Source organism: Taeniopygia guttata, chromosome 24 (genome assembly GCF_048771995.1).
Source record: "Taeniopygia guttata chromosome 24, bTaeGut7.mat, whole genome shotgun sequence".
NCBI classification, from domain to species: domain Eukaryota; kingdom Metazoa; phylum Chordata; class Aves; order Passeriformes; family Estrildidae; genus Taeniopygia; species Taeniopygia guttata.
The window spans coordinates 5,036,875-5,056,404 of NC_133049.1; the positions used below are offsets into that span (position 1 = coordinate 5,036,875).

General features: G+C 48.3%; 1 protein-coding gene across 4 annotated transcripts in view; it reads right to left on the bottom strand.

Annotated features, from left to right (window-relative positions):
* The window catches only part of GRIK4 (glutamate ionotropic receptor kainate type subunit 4), a 206,139-nt gene that overhangs the window by 59,875 nt on the left and 126,734 nt on the right, over positions 1 to 19,530 (bottom strand). For all 4 annotated transcript variants that reach the window (XR_012051889.1, XM_072918291.1, XM_072918292.1 and 1 more), the window contains exons 3-5: positions 15,093 to 15,257; positions 7,197 to 7,294; positions 4,339 to 4,504 (exon numbers count right to left, since the gene is read on the bottom strand). Coding sequence is in view for 3 of the 4 variants with exons in the window: in XM_072918291.1 (XP_072774392.1) it covers positions 4,339 to 4,504; positions 7,197 to 7,294; positions 15,093 to 15,257 (429 nt within the window). In the remaining variant the exon portion in view is untranslated. The remainder of the gene's footprint in view (positions 1 to 4,338; positions 4,505 to 7,196; positions 7,295 to 15,092; positions 15,258 to 19,530) is intronic.

The window sequence follows — 19,530 nt, forward strand, 5'->3', positions numbered from 1 at the left end:
CTCACCCGAACACTTCCTTTGTCTTTTAACCCAGGTGAACAATAAATTTTACCTAAGCCCTCCATTTGACCCTTGAGGATGTGGAAAGGTTTATTTTCACCTCGTTCCACATCTGCAGGGGACCAGGCAGGCTGCCTCAAATTACAGCCCTGACACCACCAAGTTTACTTGCAGCTCATCCCAGCTAACTCTGCTGCTCTCAAACCCAGGAAAATTTTTCTAAAGCTCATCAGGCACATAGAGGAAGAAGTGAAACCAGAAGGGAAAAAAAAAAAAAAAATTAATCATTTGATCTCCACCTTCAGCTCGAGGAAATTATCATTTCCAGCATGTTAGATCCTACCTGTAGCCTCTCCAGCCTCCTGCTTGCAGCTGCTCTTGCTGAGTGCAGGGAAGTCTCTATTGTGCAGAGATTCCCCTTTGTTTGATGCTGAGAGGATGTGAGACACTTGCTGCTGCTGCTGCCGCCAGACTGGCACTTCAGAGGGATGTGAACACCAGCAAAGGCTTGCAGACTCCTCCTGGCACCTTTGAAGTACTAAAGTGAGGACAGAGAGGCTGCACCAGGCACCTGCTGCTTGAACACTCCCATGGGGAGCTCTGAGAGAGGTTCAGGCTGGCCTGTGGCAAGTCCTGACCTTGATTATTTGATTTTTCCTTATGCAAACATCTGGAGCTTCCCCACTCTTGAGCTCTCAGCAGCAGAGCTGCTCCTGAGAAGGAGGAAAAGCAGGAGCTGGGGCTCTCCTGGAGTGCCACATCCCTGTTTAGTGCTCCTGCTGATGGAGGAGCTGCTCCTGGAAGGAGGACAAGCAGGAGCTGGGGCTCTCCTGGAGTGCCACATCCCTATTTAGTGCTCCTGCTGATGGTTGCAGTCCTGGACATGGATGGTTGGGAAGAGAACACTGCCATCATCCAGACTCACTTTTAATCCCAACAGTGTTGCTTCAAACATCTCCCTGGGTGTTTGAATTTAAAAAAAAAAAAGTATTTTAAAAAAGGATCAAGGATGTGCACAAGGCCTTGGACCTCCATGCCCTGGTCACCCTTTCCAAGCATTGGGTGTTATTCCCTCCCCTCTGGCAATCAGAGAAGCTCTTTAAAAGCCCATACACTCCTCTATTTGCCTTTTTGGGTTAAGATTTCAATGGAATTGCACAAAATCTTCCAGAGCAGTTCCCAAACCAGCTAATTCTTGAACATCCCAGAGAAACTGAGTCAGATAATCTTATTTTATCCACCGAACCAAGTCACACAAATCTCCTTCTGTTCATCTCATTGCATTTTACATTCCCCAGGGCATTACACTTAGGCTGGCCCAAGTCCTTTTGTTTTAAGGGTCATTTTCTGCTCCTGCCAGGGTAAATCACAGCCAGTCCCCAGAGGGAGGCTGTGACAGGATGAGTGTGGCAGGGGAGGGCCCAGGGGTCCCATCACACAGCCTCGCACTTAAACCAAAGCAGCTCCAGCTTGCTCCTCCTGGGATCTAAATAATAACATCCCTCAAAGCAGCATTTCCTCACTGATGAGCAGGAAGCTCTTATGCTCCCCTCAGCTGCCTCAAGGGAACCTTCCAAAAGCCTGATGTGCCTCCAGTTAGTTGTTTAAGGACTGTGCTTAGGAGCAGTGCATATCCTAAGGGAAAATCAGGGTTTGTGCTCCTACACGAAGCTCAATTAATGTCTGTGCTCTGTAAAAGCCAGGGTCCTCATAAAACGAGAAAGCTGGCCAGACAGAATGCACATCCAACCAATATGATTAATGCAACGTTCTCCCTTTATTCGAGAGAAGATGGCAGTTTTTATACACTTCTATACAGTTTACAGTTTACAAAGGCACTCTCATTGGCAAGTGAACATTGTTTGTCTTTGTCTTAAAGTGGCCTAAACCTCACACTATAAACCTGTACTACTTCACACCCAGACAGCCCAGTGCTCCCCATCACACCTTAATACAATTTCTGACTGTGCCACAAACTCTTAATTTCTAGCTGCACCACAAACTCTTAATTTCTAACTGCACCACAAGCTCTTAATTTCTAACTGTGCCACAAACTCTTAATTTCTAACTGCGCCACAGGCTGGAAGGCCTCGCGAGGCCCAAATCTGAGGCCTAGACTGGAGTAGCTCAAATCTCATTCCAGACATAAATCATGCCCTCTCTGTCTCAGAAATGCTGCAACACTCTGTTAGATTCGGGGAATGTTGGGCTTCAAGCCTGGCTCAGATCAGGTCCTTGCTGAGCACAGAGAGCTGGAAGGATGAAGGAAGGATGAAGGAAGGATGAAGGAAGGATGAAGGCTCCTGTCCCACTGTTTCCCCAGGTCTGGGGAGGACTCAGCGCATCTTAAATATTGAGTTATCCAGCAGCAGCACCAGGGCTGGGTAAATTGGATTGCTTCAGGTAAGAGGGTTTGATCCAGCTAAATAAAAATCATATTAATCATATTCATCCCGGTGGGAGACACCCTGGCCAGGAGCAGGGCAGGGGTGCAGAGCCCTGAGCCTCCTGCACGGCAGCTGAGAAAACCTCATTATCTTTGCTTCCCTTCTTGCTTAAGGTGAAGGTTAGACAATGAAAAATCCCAGCTCTGGGAGTGATGTGGGAGACCATTTGCATGATTTTAATTGCATCATTTTGAGCCAGGGCTTTTCCTGGGGTGGATGTGAGCGCTGCTCACCAAAGGTGATTTACTGACCTACCTCAGCCTGGTGCCCTCGGGGCACAGAAGGCACAAAGGAGAGGCAGAGACACTCCTGCTCCCCAAGCCCTGTGCAGGAACCCTCCACAGCAGCTGCTGATGGGGCCTTTGCCCAGGGCTCACTGAGAGATCCCATCAGAGAGCAGCATTGCCCTCATTTTTAAGCGTTAAGTTTTCTTTTATAGTTCTTTTGAAAGTTTTAAAGTTCTCATCAAACTTCTTTAGCCTTCTGATGATGTTTACATATTTGAGAGTCAGAGTTCCCACACAATTTCATGTATCGATAGAATAGTTTACTTATTTCTCTGTGGGTGGAGAGAAATGATTGATTGATCTTTGGAGCAGTGTGGTTGGAGAGGTGGTAATTCCATCCTCCAATCCACGGTCACCTTTGGAATTCTATAAATACCAGATGTTTGAATAAAACTGGGCCTTTTTCTGCTTTGAACTTCCCAAGCTTCTGTGTTCTCATTTTGTGTCCAATAGAATCTCCATGGACCTTTCCAAAACTCCTCTCCCAGGCTGTTTCTGGCAAACTCCAGAGCTGATGTGGCCACCCCAAATCTACAGCACGGCGACCTCAGAAAGCACAGGACACACTCAGCTCCAGGGGCTGGGACGCAGCCTGCTCCTGCCACACCAGGAGCTCTGCAGGGATGGAGGTGGTGGCCCTGGAGAGGTGGAGATGGCCCTGGAGAGGTGGAGATGGCCCTGCTGAGGGTGGAGATGGCCCTGATGAGGGTGGAGATGGCCCTGATGAGGGTGGAGATGGCCCTGCCAACGTGGAGATGGCCCTGGAGAGGGTGGAGATGGGCCTGCAGGGATGGAGGTGGCCCTGCCAAGAGTGGAGATGGCCCTGCTGAGGGTGGAGATGACCCTGCTGAGGTGGAGGTGGCCCTGCTGAGGTGGACACGGCCCTGCTGAGGTGGACATGGCCCTGCTGAGGGTGGAGATGGCCCTGGAGAGATGAAGATGGTCCTGGAGAGGGTGGAGATGGCTCTGAAGGGATAGAGGTGGCCCTGCTGAGGTGGAGATGGCCCTGCTGAGGCAGAGATGGCCCTGCTGAGGATGGAGATGGCCCTGCTGAGGCAGAGATGGCCCTGCTGAGGTGGACACGGCCCTCCTGAGGTGGACATGGCCCTGCTGAGGGTGGAGATGACCCTGCTGAGGTGGACATGGCCCTGCTGAGGTGGAGATGGCCCTGCTGAGGTGGACATGGCCCTGCTGAGGTGGAAGGTTCCACTGTCCAGATGCACAATCACCAGCAGATGCACGGGAAGGCGTGCACCGTGCTGTTACTCAAATCCTGCTTTTAGGCCACAAACAGTGCATGGCTTTGGGCAAGCCATATTTCAAAGTGCTTTACTTGCTTAAAAATAATCTCCAGAAACCGGCCTACACCTTTCTTAAATATTTTTTTCCTGTGGAAGTCCCATCTGTGGAAGCAAAATGCTCTTCAAACTGAAGGCAGGATAATCTCTCCCCATCCCCTTTCCTCCTCTGAAAAACTCCTCCGTGGGGCACCAGGGTGGAGAAACTGGAGTGGAAAAGGCTGCTCTGATCAGAGACATGAGGACCTGGGACCTTCTAGAGCAAACATAAAGGAGATGAAGCAGAGGGGCCTGGCCAAGACTTACATTCAGCTTTGGCACAGATGAGGCAGGCAGTGGTGCAGTTGAAGAAATTGAGGATTCCTGCCACGGCCACGCTGATGTCGGTGTTGCTGGGGTGGAGGTTGAGGGTGGTGAACCTCTGGAGCTGCAGCTTCAGGAACTCCTCCGGAGCCACTTTGAAGTGAGGAACCTGAGCGTGGGGAGGAGGGAAGAAAATATAATTAAAGAGGAAGTAGAAATAAAAACAAGTAAATCTGCGATAAAGGGCCTGTGGTGTGAAACACACAGCAGGCAGAAAGTGGAATATCCCAATAAAACTGCAGAAGCAGCACTGGAGTCAAGAGGGGAGGGTGGGACTCGTGCAGCAGCAGAGAAAAATAATTATCACAGCAACGAAAAGCCACGGGAAGGAGCGGAGCAGGAAAAGTCTTGCTGAGCCACTCAGAGAAAAGCATCGGGGACTGTGATTACAGCACAGGAAACCTTCCATGTGAGTCCAACCTAATTAGCTGGGGCACTAATTGTAGCTGGGCCCAGCCTTCGTTTGGGAAGGATGCTGTGCAGGACACAGGGATCATCCAGGGCTGTGAGTCCAGCCCTGCCTGCTGGATAGAGGCGCCACCAGGTCATTAATTAGCAGAGATGAAGGCAAGAACAAGATGACCCCGCGCTGGAGAGGCTGGGCAGAGGAAGAGCAGCTGCAGCAGCCAGAAGCTTTGGGCATTTCTGATCAACAGGAGGCCAGACAGGGCTGGAAGCAGCAGTGCTGGGCTTGTCACTGATGCAGGAGCAGCAGCTGGAGCGGGATGCTGCTCCACGGGGAATTTCGGGAGCTGGGAAGCCGCAGGGCTGGCTCTGAGGAAGCTCTGCTGCACATCCTGCAGAGCAGGGATGGAACAGACACACAGACAGAGCCCAGACACTGCGGGCTCAGCCAGACAGAGAGAGGCAATCTTGTTTTCCTTCTGCCTCTTTTGGAACAAGCAGAAGTCGGAGAAAGGGAAACATCTGCCACAGCTTTGTTAGCAGCGTGTCAGGTCCTCTCTCCCTCCATTATTGGTCCTTCCGAAGCCATCAGCCCCTGCCTCCCACCTCTCTCCTCCTGGGAGAGCCTGTTAGCAGCTCCTGGAGGCTGCTTCATTGGCAGCAGGAGCTGCTGGTTAGCAGAGGGGAACTTAAGGAGCAATAAGCTGCTCTCTGCCTTGATCCAGAGGTGGGTTCCTGTAACCAGAGCAGACAGGGCAGCTCCTGGCAGCACCCTGATCCCTGCTGGGAGCGATCCAGACCCAGCCTGGGACTCGGGCAGGGGTGCAGACACGGGGGAGGAATCCAGCAGCACAGCAGCTGCCAGGGCTGAGCACAGCCCTGGTCACCCCCTGCCCTCACCCCAGGAACCTTCTCTCCTGTCCAAGAGCTCTGCCCTGTTGGAAGAAAAGGCACCTCCCCTCAGGGAAGAAATGCTGATGTCTGCTCCAGACCAGAAGGCTGAAGGATAGCTTTATTAAAACTACACTATATTACATTAATATACTATTTAAAGTGATACTATTTTATTCTATATATTTATTTCTTACTTATCTAACTCAAACTCGTGACTCTGCTGAGAGCCCGAGCCACAGCTGGATCCCACTGACCCCAAACAACCTTCCCCAGAATCCAACCCAGGTGAACAATCTCCACACCACATTCCACATGGGGAAAACCAAGGAGCAGAGATAAAGATTGTTTCCTCTTCTTCTCTCTGTGCTTCTCCTGAGAGACAGTTTAAGTCTCTCAGTCCAGAGAATGTGAATGCCACATTGCCCCAGTGCAATTCCCATTTCTGGATGGGGGAAAGGGACTGAGGAACACAGGGCAGGTTCATCCCCCAGAGCATCAATCACTCCAGCTGGTGCTCGGTGGTTGCCTGGGGACACTGCTCTCTGTCCCTGAGGGGTGGCTGCAGGCACAGAGGGCTCTGGCTGGGCTCTGAGTCCCAGCTGATCCTCCTGGGATGTAAATCCCACGGAGTTCCTGCAGGTTTCCATCATGTGGAGGGCAGCCGAGAGAACCAAACACCTCAGGAGGGCACCAGCGCTCACCTCTCCTTTCTGAAGAAAAGATTTATTTTTTTCTGAAGAAAAAAAATAAATCAGCAGCCTCAGATCAGAGGCTCGGAATTATCATGAATTTCAGAGGAAAAACACTTGCAGAGTTGCCTTTCTTTGGATGCAGCACATGTCCAGGGCATTTAGCAAGAGAAAATGCTACAAAACACCCCCAGGAGACCCCTCCTGCTGCAGCCCCGTGCATCAGGTCTGGAAGATCCCTTCCATCTCTTCCACACCCCAGGAACAAGGACCAGGACTCGCTTGTGAATGCAAATTATTTACAGTGCTCAGTCCCAGCCTCCTCTCCTCCATGGCTGGGCTCCAGAGAAAGCCACTAAATGGCTGAGAGATGTTATCTGCCTTTAAAGGGATGAACTGTGAGAAGAGAACTCAATTTCTTCTCCGGAGTGCAGAGCCAGATCCGTGCAGCACGGTTCGAGGCTTATAAAATATTAAATCCAGCACAGAGCCTGGACACAGATAAAAAAAGGGGTCGAACTGGATGGAACAGCAGTAAACACAAAGCTCCCCGAGAATGTGCACAAAGCCACAGCAGGAGCTTTGGGTTTGCATCCATCAGGGCAAGTTTGGGCTTTGCAGCCCTCAGTCAGCGGGGACGTGGCTGGGCTGGTGAATGTGAGGGGAGTTGGAGCAAAAGGGGGTGCAGAGAGGAAAAGGAAGGCAGAAAGAGGGAGCAGAGGGAAAAGGGAGACATTTCGAAGGTCTGTGCATTAGGAGGAGGGTGATCAACCATGCTGCACACTCTGAGCATCACAAAGGAGCTTCACTTACCTCCTTCTCCCCGCAGATGTTGCTGATAATCGAGCTGGAGGCTGGGCTGGAGGAGGGTCCCAGAACTCCCACCACGCCTTTGGGGAGAATCTGGCACACTGTGGGCAGCAGAGAGAGGGAAAGAGGTCAGGATTCATCCCAAAATTCCAGCAGACAGTCGTGCTCACAGTGCCTGCTGCACCTCAGTAAGGACATGGCCTCAACACCCTTTCTGCCATTTCCACCCCCAAAATCCCTTTATTCCCCCTGAAGCATTGTCACCCTGCCTGTGTCACTCTCCATCTTCCCCCAGCCCTTTAAAACCTCACCTAAACTCTCCCAAAACCCCAGAATCTTCATCTCTGACCCCTTTCTGTCCCCAGGAGAGAAACATGAACTAAACTTTATGAAGATGCTACACACAGCAGTGACCCAGCTTCAAAGCATCAAACAGACTTGTAAGAATTTCTCCCCTCATCTCTGCAGAGTTCAGTGGTAAAAACAAGGATTTCACTGCTGGTTTTCATTTGTTTTGTGTTGTTTTCTCCCTGGCAGTAGTTAAACCTTCTGGCTCCCTGCCACCAAGGTTAGCAGAACCATAAAAAACACTTGACAAACTGAAGTTAAATCTCTTCCCAGGTTAAACTGCAACCCTCTTTTTGGTCTGTTTAATTCACTGCACAAATCCAGCTGAATTTCACTACCAGCAGCAGCCCAGCTGGTGTCACCTCCCTGCTCCATCCCCATCCCCTGCATGGCTCAGAACATTTCCTGCAGAGCAGGAAAATCCTCCTGAACAGGAGCTGAGAGCCCCTCACGCCTCAGTCCCTGAGCTCCTGAGAGCTGACCTGACTCAGCATCCTCACACACTCAGCTTTTTCCCCAGACAAAGCCATATTTGCTCAATGGAATCTTTCTGAAGAAACTGGATCCTGAAGGGGAGGAAGGAGGCACCAAAAGGGAGAAAAGAGGCACCAAAACTCTTATGAGTTCTGGCCAGGGCAAACTAACAACATTTCTGTGTGTGCAAACCAAACCACTGCATCCCAAAGCTGAGATTTCAGCTTTTGTCACTATCAAACCTGCCTCTTGCACCTCTGAGCAGCTCTTGGGAGGCTTGTGAAGAGTTATTTGAGCTGGAAAAATTCAAATCTGAACAGGGTTCTTTTTGGTAGTAAAGTGAATTCATCAAAACTGCTGAGCTACAGATGAGAGCAGGGGTTTTAGTGACTTCGAGTCTTTAAATCAAGGCTGGCAGTGGAATAAAAGCTCACTGTGCTTGGGGTGGTTTTAGAACAGCAAGTTTGGGGTTGACTGTGGGGTTTGGGAAGTGAACATCTACAGTTTCAAGTTTTCCCAGAGAAGCTGTGGCTGCCCCTGGATCCCTGGAAGTGCCCAAAGCTTGGAGCACCCTGGAAGTTGGCCCTGCCCATGGCAGGAGGTGGAACAAGATGATCTCGAAGGTTCCTGCCAATCCAAACCATTCTGTGATCTCTGGCCTTAGATTCCTCCACAGCCTCACGACTGGAATGTGAGGCCCAAATCTCATTTAATTTGTCACTTTGGGGAATTGGTTTTGCTTCTCTTTTGAAGGAAAAACTCCTTATCCTCCCCAGTCCCTGCTGATTGCTCCAGCTTCTTACAGAAAGTGCTCATGAAATGCAAACATCTCCTCTTGGGCTTTCCTTCCTCCTCAGCTCCCTCGCCCTCCAACAACTCAATCTCCTACGAAACGAGGGATATTTTTCTGCAGCATCTTCAAAGGAATCCTGGAGTTGCTGTTCCTCCGTGCTTAAAAAATTTACAGGCACTTAAACCTCCCCAGAAGATCCTTTTAAATAAAGAGCAGCAGCCTGAAAGCCTCGCCTGCTGTCTCAGCAGCACCCATCAGTCCCTCTCAGCTCTGCCATCCAGCATCCACCAGGAAGGAGCTGATTCACAGGTCACCAGGACAAAATTCCTGGGAAAATCTCCTTGTGCTGTGCAAGGGAAAGTTTGGTGAGTGGTTTTCTTCTCATGCCTGCTAGCAGGAACAAAAAGTGAGTTAAGTAGCCATAGCAACAGAGTTGCAACAACTGGAGGAAGAAAAAGATCTGGCTTACCACTACCAGGGGGAAACATCCACAAAAATGAAGGAAAATGAATGGAAACAAAGTGGAGGTGCCTGAGGCAAAGGTTTTGACCACATTTGGAGAGCTTCTCTTGTAATCCAAGTACACTTCCTATTTCAGAGCGTTGCTTGATGCTGTCAGGTCTCCACAGGGAGAAAAGGCTCGACCTTGCTGCTGCCATGAGCATCCACACAAGCACTTGCAGGAAGAGGAAATGTCGCTCCTGTATCCAAAATCCACCCAATAATCCCAGGGAACATAACTATGGATAATTACAGCCCCCCTGCCACTCAAATCCCTGCATACCCCAACAGCTGGGCACCACAAAAGCTGTGGGCTGTGCAGGGCCCTTTGTGAGTGCTGCAGGCTCCAGCAACTCCGAGTTTCTCTCCCAGTTTTGATGTTGTTTAGAATTCAAAGGAATTCTAGAATTCTAGAATTCAGGGTCTCAAGAGTGCTGGACATTGAGGTGGCATCACCTCGAGAACCTCTTCAGCATGGGCACCACTGACCATCCTGGATCAGGGCACAGGGACCCTCCTTTTGTACAGCAGAGCAGTGTCCAACCATTTCCATGAGTGAATTTGGGAATTAAGCCCAGGTTTGGACACTTGTGACCCAGCAAGATATTTTTTAATGGAAGGCAGAACTGCAAACTTATTTTTGAACATGAAAAAGCACAACAAATGAGTAGCTCTTGATGATAAATGTATGCACATCCCCTCAGACATGGTCAGAGTGTCTTTCACTCCCTGAGATCCCAGAGCACCTGGAAAACATTTCTATGAATCCTCCCCTCTTCAAAGCAGGGCTGAAAGCTCCCTCCAGAGAGAGAATCCACCCCCGGGGCAGAATCATCTCCTTCAGAGCACACAGATACCTGAGCAGGGTTTCAAACAGAATGTAAAGAAGATTCCTGGTTATAATTCAAAATAAACCAGCAGGGAAAGTGTGGGAACACCTCAGGAGCTTGCTGATTGAAAAATACACCCGAAATCTCCAGAGACAGGGACTGGTGATGGGATTCTCAGAGAGAAAACACCAAGTGCATAAAGAAAAGGGGGTTTAAGACGCTCCTGAAGCATCCCTTGTGCTTCCTGACAGGAACCTGCCACCAGAGAGATCTGGAGAGGCTGGGGATGCCCTGGAAGTGTCCAAGGCCGGGTTGGACAGGGCTTGGAGCAAGCTGGGATAGTGGAAAACGACCTTGCATGTCAGAATCTGAGGTATTGATGATCCCAAGACTGTAGAAAGTCTCTGTCTGTCAGCCCCGCTGCCAAAGCAGAAGCCATAATTGGTCTGTGCTGGTTTCAGGGTTGTTTATTCTGTTTATCTCTAACATGTTCTGCTGCCCTGCCGCAGCTCTGTCCTGCAGGGCAGCGTGTGGGGCTCTGCCCTCAGTGGGATGGTACAAACATTAAATACCACAAACTACCTGTGCTATATTTACAATAACGTGCCAATATCTGTCACCTACGTTGGACAGTGTGTCCCCAGCCTGAACCAACAGAAAAATGCCAACACCACAGTGAAACATGGAGGGCATGAAGAAGGAGAAAAAGGACAAGGCACACCCAATTTCCTCCATCTTGTCCCCTTTGGACCCCTCATCTAGAATCCTAAAATTTTACTTTTGCACCCGTGCCACACTTATTACTTATATCAAAGACTCAGAGCTGGTAATTGATCCTGTAAGATTGAAAACTCTTTTCCATGGGCAGAGATCACAGCCAGTGTCTCTGGGGGCTCTGTCCAGGGGGGTTCTGATCCCTGCCAGGGTCCCAGGGCAGCCAGAGGGAAGCTCTGGATTCCCACACCTGTACATGGCAAGGCGTGGAACAAAATGATCCTTAAGGTCCCTTCCAACCCCAACCATTCCATGATTCCCTAAAAACCCGAGCAGGCTGAAATGCCCCAGAACAGTGGGACAGGTCAAAACAAGGCGTTGGAGCCAACAGCACTGAAAGGAGCCTTTGGAAGGGGACTTTGAAATATCCGTGTGGATAAATCAAAATCTCCAATTCTCCAGCTGCTGCCTGACCTGCTCGGGCATGTTTGGATTCACAACAAAGAGGAGCTTAAAAGGCTGAGCAGGCCAGAGGGGACAGGGGGACAAGTAGGGAAATCTGTCCTGCCCAGACATCAAAAGGAACGAGGTGGTTTAGATAAAGACATGATTAAACAAGTCATTTTGGAGCTGCACAAAAGGAGCTGGGACATCAAACACAGAGGGAGAACAGGTTTTCCTTGAAACAGCAAAAAAAAAAAATATATATATATATAAGGCTCTGCTCACAACTTCTCACTGAAACCTCCTTAAAATCACACAGGAAGTGCCAAAGTTTATGTTCATTCATATCTAAAGCTGGAATAGCAAATCAGGCATGAATGTGATGGATTGACTGGGATTTTAACTGCTGGAGCAGCTCTGATTTTGGGGCTCTCTTACATTAAAACACCCGAGTCAGTCAGAAGGGGAAATGGGAGAAAAACAGCTCCAGAAAAAAAAAAAAAATGAAAAAAAAATTGAAAATAATAATAAAAAAGTAAAAAAAAAAAAAAAGTAAAGTAAAATAAAATAAAATAAATTAAATTAAACAAAAGAATAACCCTGACTCCCCACATAAAAACCCTCACTCCCCAAAATTCTTCCTTTTCCTTTGTATGGAGTACGTGGTGTAATCCCAGCACTCCCAGATCTGTCAGCTAGGCATGGAGCTGTGATATTTAAGAGTGAATCAAAGAGTGTGAAATGTGAGAACAGTATTAAACAGCTGTAAACAGCTTTCCAGTCACAGGTTAAAACATCTCAACAGTTTTTATTAATATTGTGTGTCATAACAAAAACCAGCAACGTATTGAAGCATTTGAAAGCCATGAAAGCCTTGAAATTTAAGTTCGAGGATCTGATTTTCCTCTGCCACCAGGATAAATCAAGAATAACATCAGTGACATTAATAGCAGAGCTATACAGAATCCAGATTATTCCTTTTCTAAGAAAAGCTTCCAGACATTTTTTCCCTCTGAAGAAAAGGCAAATAACACACTGAAAAATTCACCAAAATCAAGTCAATTTGCTCCAATTTCTACTCGAAAAATCCAAGTAAAGAAAACAAATAAAATCACCCCAAGGTGAAAACTGGAAATGGGAGATGCCTCTTCCTCACTTGCCCTGTTTCCAATTTCTCTGCAAACACAACATTTGCTGAAACCAACAATTTTTTGCATAATATTTCATTCTCAGCCAATTAATATTCCAATTGGAGAAACCTTCCAAGAGAAGAATTCCTGAGCAGTGTCACAGGCTGAAAACGAGGCAGAAATCCCTCTGACGATCCTTACCACAGTTTTGGGGTCACTGCAATCAGGTCTGTTCCCAAACAAAGTTACAGGCAAAAATGCTGCTGCAAGCAGGGTATTTATGAGGAAGGAACAAAAATTGGGTAAAAATGCCACTTTTGGATGCCCAGAGAAGCTGTGGCTGCCCTTGGATCCCTGGAAGTGTCCAAGGACAACTTGGAGTGGAGCTGGATGAGCTTTAAGATCCTTCCCAACTCACTCCAGTCTGGGATTCTGGGATTCCATGGCAATTCCCATCCTTTCTGCAAGGTCTGACCAGATAAATTGGATCTTAATTGGTCTGGCCAGATCAATTAAGGCCAGGAAGAACATCTCCTCCCATGGGATGTTCCAGTTCTGACAGGAAAAACATCCCTTATATCAGAATAATTAGCTTTTATTCCATTTCCTCAGATTTCCCATACAATCTGCCTTAACGCTGTGCCAGTTTTGGGGGTAAGAGTGGACAACAGAGATGGGGAAGAGCAGGAAAATAATTAAAAATTGAAGGATCCAGAGCAGGGGAGAAGTGCTGGGTGCAGGTCCCTGAGCTGGGCTCAGTCTGGGCTGTCTGACGGGCTCTATAAATAGAGCCCAGGTTCCTGCTGAGATCTCTTTATTAACTGCACACTTCTATAAATAGTGCAAACGCTCCTGCAGGAAATGAAGGAGCGATGTGCTGATCCCACAGCCCCACGGAGCTGCTCTGCCAGCTCACCTGGAGATCCCTGAGCACTGCTGGGCAGAAAAGCCACCAAAACGCCAGGAAAAACCAGCCTGCCCCAAAGCACAACACTCTGCCACACTTTTTTGGGGCTAGCCTGCAGATCACACAGCCATGGAATGCAGAATCGTTAGGAAACAAGTCTGAAATCCATATTATTTAAAATGATTCCTCCAGCTTTCTTGAGTCAACTGGTAATAAAAAATTATAGCCCTCCCTTGAACTCTAAAGGTCAGTTTAAAAATGATTTTAAAAGGAGGATTTCCTATTCCAAAGGGTTTTCCCTCTTGCAGGAAAAAAAAATACCACAGATCTTTAGAGTTCCTTTCAAACTGTGGGACAGTGGCCATCAATTTATTTTTTATTCACCAGCACAGAACTGGCATATTGGGCATCCAGAGGAACAACCCTAATAAAGAACAGCTTCACTCAGGGACTTGAGAGTGACATGGGAAACCTGCTGCTCTTTGGGAATCAGCTCTTCTTCATCCTCATGATTTCAAACATCACTTGAGAAACTTCACTTGGTGTAAATAAACCTGCTGCCAATCTCAAGCTCCAGGAAGAGCTGTCATGTTTGTGGACACGCAGGATTCCAGTGGGTTTTAAAAACAACTTAATTGCGCCCAACTTGCCCGAGAGTCCTTGTTTGCTCACCGTTAAGCTCTTGACAAAGAATCAGCATTACTCCTGTTTATTGACAGGCAGATTAAAGGAAATTATTTGTCCCAAGCCACTGAGGGGTGGCAAAGCTTACTGGGGGATTCTCTCAGTCCACGCCTGAGCTCGCACCAGCACATTTCATTCATTTGAATGAAAACTGCTCTGTGCAAGGAGCAGAGATCAGTTTTTTCTCTCTGCTCCCCTTTGATGCCACAAAATCATAAGTTCAGAGTGCCACATGCCTCTTGGGAGGAGAGTTGGGCTCTCTGGTGATGCCTCAGGTTTAGCTTTTCTATTTTTCAGATTCCACGCTGGTTTAGTGTGTGGGATTCACATGAGGGGATGCTGAGCTCTCTGCACAGAGCAGGGAGACAAAACAATTCCTGCTCCAGCTGGGCACCAAGGACAAATGATCCAAATTGTTGCTGTTGAGGCAGGGACGGGAATAATTAGACTCCAAGATCAGGGGGCAAAGAATAAAAACTTTATTAACAACTAGCGTTCCTCTTTTATAACCAGGATCGCTGAGGTGAAATATGATTGGTAAACATTTCACACCATTGGTGCACTATGAATAGCACACGGTGGTAGAACATATCTATAAACCATATGAACAAAAAGGGAGATAATAGATGGTTTACATTCCTCTCGGGCTTAGCCTGGCAAAAATCTCTCCTTTTCTCTCTGACTGAACTGAGAATAACCACACCAAATCTCAGCCCAAAGAACAAACAGCGTGGGCTGGAGAGAGAAAAACAAGCAGGATGGGACTGCCTGGGCTAAAGCTGGAATGGGACAATGAACTCCAAGGTGCCAATGGAGCAGAACTGATCCCAGGGAGACCCCCCGGGAGCGCTCGTGCATTTTGGGACCATTTTGGGACCATTTTGGGACCATTTTGTGGCCATTTTGGTTCATCTTGGGCTCAGTTTTGGACCATTTTGGTTCATCTTGTGTGCAGCCCTGGCTGGGCTCTGGTGCTGCCCAAGGTGGAGCCATGGAGGAGATCCTTTTAATAACTCCCTGCTTTATTCTCTAGCTCTGCCCAGCTCTGCCCCAGCATCTCTGGGTGGTACTCACTGGTCTCTGCTGTCTCGTACTCGCTGTCCCGCAGCAGCTCGAAGATGTCCACCTCCACCCTGGCCTTGCCCGCCCGCTCGGGCGCGCGGTTGATGCGGTTCTTGGCCAGGGTGATGGAGAGCCTCTCCCCTCTGCTGCACTCCATGGGGTCATCCAGGATGGCAGCTGTGGGGAAAAAGGTGTTGGCACGGGTTAGGTTTGGCACCTCCACTCCCCTCCCCTCCCCGTGATGCCTCAAGTTTGAGCTTTCGTATTTCCCACCTTCTGTGCTGCATTTATAACTCTGAACTCCAGATAAAGTGCCAGCAGCTCTGCTCACAGCTCAGGCACTCAGAACAATCCTTTTCCAGCCCAGAACCAAGGACACCACTGCAGCTTCAGCCCCAAAAATGCAAACAGCAGGGAATGGAGGGGAGCAACCTGGGAGGGTGGGACTGCAGCACCTGGAGCTGGAATTGACATTTAACCCAATGGGAAAATGGACTAAAACTTATAAAAATGTGAAAACTCATGACTCGGGGTCCATCTTGGGTGGAGCCTGGGCCAGGATCCTGTACAGCCCAAGGTGCATCCTTTGAAAGCCTTTTAATAAATCCCTGCTTTACTCCTTTACCTCTGTCTAACCTCTGTTTCAGGTAGCCTCTGAAGGCACCACCCACACTCCCTGATCCCTGCAGGAGCTCTGTTTGTGCTCCTGTCACCACCAGAGCTGGCACATCCCCCTTCCCACACGTGGCCTTTCCCGCTGCTTCTCCCACTCCCCAGGTCCTGCCAGACAGGTGGGTGGTGAAATCTCTGCAGAGAAATCTCTGTTTTACCTGCTGGAATGCCACAGCACAGCCACCCACACTGCCAGGCTCCCAGCACCCACTGCCACACAGGCTGGCTGCTCCCAGAGAGGCACATCCAGCTGCCCAACCCCAAAAAACCCAGACCCAGGCGCTGCCTCACATCCTAACAAAGGCAGAACGTCCCCAAAAACCCCGGGATGGTTCCTTTGTGGGAGCACTGATAGGATGCTGAGGAGCTGGAATATTTCAGGAAGCATGTGGGCAGCTGTGGGTGGGGAGGGACAAATATTTTTTTCAAACAGAACGCTCTTGACTCTTGAACTCAGCTCCTGGGGCTGCCCACTCAGATCTGTGGCAGGCAGAGGGAGGTGGGGAGGGGTATTACCTTTGTTTTCTGGAGGGAAGGTGAAAAGGATTCAGGGGTGGAGCATTCAGGCCAGAATTTCATGAGGAGCTGGCACCCCAGTGGGTTTATCCTTGCTAACAGGAGGGGTCCCCCCAGATTTAAGCTTTTCCATTTTATCTGGGGCAGATAAGCTCTGCTGCCTGCTCTGTGCATTAAAAAAGCGCCAATTCTCATCTTCCCTCCCCCAAAAAACACCCCTCCACAGGGAGGTGTGCCCTTCAGGACTGCTCCAGGCGCTGGATCAGGTGTAGGGGAGCAGAGCAGGGATTAGTGGGGCTCTGCTGGTTGGTGACAGGGAAAAAGGGAACTCCTTGGAGCATCCAGGGTGCCTTGCTGGAGCTTTGGAACCTGTCCCTGTCCTGTAGGAAGGAAAGAAGGAAAAGGGAAGGAAAGAAACTCCTCATGTTGCAGTGGGTTTGGATTTGGGGTTTCTTTTTGGTTTTTTTTTTTTTGATAAGGAAAAGCATAAATGAGCTGGGAAGTGAAAGAAAGCCCATCAGGGAGATACCTGAGTGTATGTGATGTGCCTAAGAGCAAGGCACAAAGGACAGAGAGGTTTGGAAGGCAGAGCTGGCTGGGCCAGAGCAGCACAGGGATGTTGAGTTGGAGGTGGGACTGAGGACCCACAGAAGGATCTGGGCTGTGCCTCAAGGTCCTCACTGCTCCCATCACCCTTCCCTGCCACCACGGAGTTCCCAGCACAGCCCAGACCTCTCTGTGTGGACCCCAGGCTCCTTTTCTTTATCTTTCCTACCCCTAAGACTTTGGCCCAGCCCCAAAACTCAAAGCACAGCCTGATTTCAACCCCCAGCTCTCAGGGCTCTTTCCCAGCCTTGCCCTGCTCATCCCAGTGGGATCTTTTCTCTCATGAGCATCTCCATGTCCCAGCCCCGTCCTAACCCCAAAGCTGCTCCACACCAGCCTTGTTGGAGACTGAGGTATTGATGATTCTGAGATGTAGAAAGTCTCTGTCTGTCAGCCCCGCTGCCAAAGCAGAAGCCATAATTGGTCTGTGCTGTTTCAAGGTTGTTTATTCTGTTTATCTCTAACATGTTCTGCTGCCCTGCCGCAGCTCTGTCCTGCAGGGCAGCGTGTGGGGCTCTGCCCTCAGTGGGATGGTACAAACATTAAATACCACAAACTACCTGTGCTGGATTTACAATAACGTGCCAATATCTGTCACCTACGTTGGACAGTGTGTCCCCAGCCTGAACCAACAGAAAAATGCCAACACACAGTGAAACATGGAGGGCATGAAGAAGGAGGAAAAGGACAAGGCACACCCAATTTCCTCCATCTTGTCCCCTTTGGACCCCTCATCTAGAATCCTAAAATTTTACTTTTGCACCTGTGCCACACTTAATTATTACTCGTATCAAACACTCAGAGCTTGTAATTCATCCTGTAAGATTGAAAACTCTTTTCCATGGGCAGAGATCACAGCCAGTGTCTCTGGGGGCTCTGTCCAGGGGGGTTCCTGACCCCTGCCAGGGTCCCAGGGCAGCCAGAGGGATGCCCTGGATTCCCACACAGCCTGAATGACTTCATATCCTGATAATACCCAACAATTCCTTCTTTTCCTATCTTTTCCCAGTTTTATGGGAGTTAAATTGACTTCATCTTAATCTCATTATGCAACAAAAAGGGTTGTGCTTTCCTCCAAGGCCTGGAGCAGGGGTTTTAGGATAGTAATATGGATGATGATTTCTTTTAATTAGAACAAAACTGGTAGAACAATTTGCCACAAACTCCACTTTTCCAGGAGAGAAGCAGAGGAGAAAGTTCTTGTAGAAACTTTTCCTCCAGCCTTGCTGCCAGGGAAGGGTAAATCCATGTGCTGAGCCTGATGAACATCACCAAATTCAGCTCCTGCTCAGGTGCTGACTCTGTGAAATTAAAGATCAGCAGTGGGGGAGTGGATATCAGCATTCTCACATTCATTAGTTTCTAATTTAAAGCTTCAAAATCACTAAATTGGGGAATGTTTTCAAGTATTTTCCTAATTGGCAGCTTTCAAACAAAATCCACTAATATACAGTCAAATGATTTTTAAGTATATAAATAGTCAAAGCCAAAGCATTTTGAATAGTTTCCTCGAGCCAGCTAAGCAAAAAAAGTTTGCACACAGCTTTTTAAAATTTCTTTTCAGGATGGGATTTTCTATTTTCATTTTTGAGAATCTTGAAAACTTTCCTGAAGGTGGGAAAGGGAAAGGGAAAGGGAACGAAACCCAAAATAACAACAGCAAACTCTTTTACCTACTCAGCTGTGATTGAATTTGAATTTTGGGAGCAAATACAAGAGGAAGGGGAAAGTGCAGGTTTTGGAAAGAAAGGAATTCAGATGGAGAGCTAGATCCAGGCTGGAAGTGGCAGCAGCAGTTTCAGAACCCAGATCAAATTCCAGAAGAGTTTCCAGTCTCCCTGTGGGATTTAGGAAACCAGCAAAATGTGCTCATTTTGGGAGACTGGTTACTTTAACTAAATATTAAACCAGCTCCCAGGATTAGGGAGGTAATGAGGCTGAACTAATCTTTATTTATTAAAGCTGGAGGATGAAAAAAGGTCATTTAATGTTTAAAAAAGTTGGTTTTAAAGCTTCATGGCTCGGGACACTGTGCCAAAGCTCATCTAATAGTGGCATCATTAAGTATGAACGAAAACCTTTACAGAAATTCCCTTTCATCTCCTCCTGTCTATTAAATAGGGGAAGATGCATCAAGTAAATCTTTAATCCTGAAGACTTACAGCAAAGTCTTTGAACTTCGTTGCCCTCAAAAATCACTTCTATCTTCCCCATCGTGATAAATGTCACCAGTCTAGACTGCTTCTCCATGAATGATGAGAAGAATATTGCAGAGGGAGCCAGGAGCACCTGGATCTGCAGTGCCTGGCTCAGGGCTGCTCAGGAATTCCCAGGCACTGAGTGAAGCCAGCCAGGGCTGAGCTTTTCTCAGGAAGAACATCTCTTCCCATGGGATGTTCCAATTCTGGCAGGAAAAACATCCCTTGTATCGGAATAATTAGCTTTTTCTTCCATTTACTTTGATTTCCCATACAATCAACACAAAATCCATGCTTCAGAAGTACCAAACCAGAGTTTAACCCTTTGGAATAGCTGGGTAATAATCAATCAAGGTTCAAGTAATAAGTGACTTCCAGTGCAAATCTCCATCAGAAACACATCTCAAAGGCAACACTCAAAGTTAATGATTTAACAGCAAGAAGCAGGAAAAATAAAG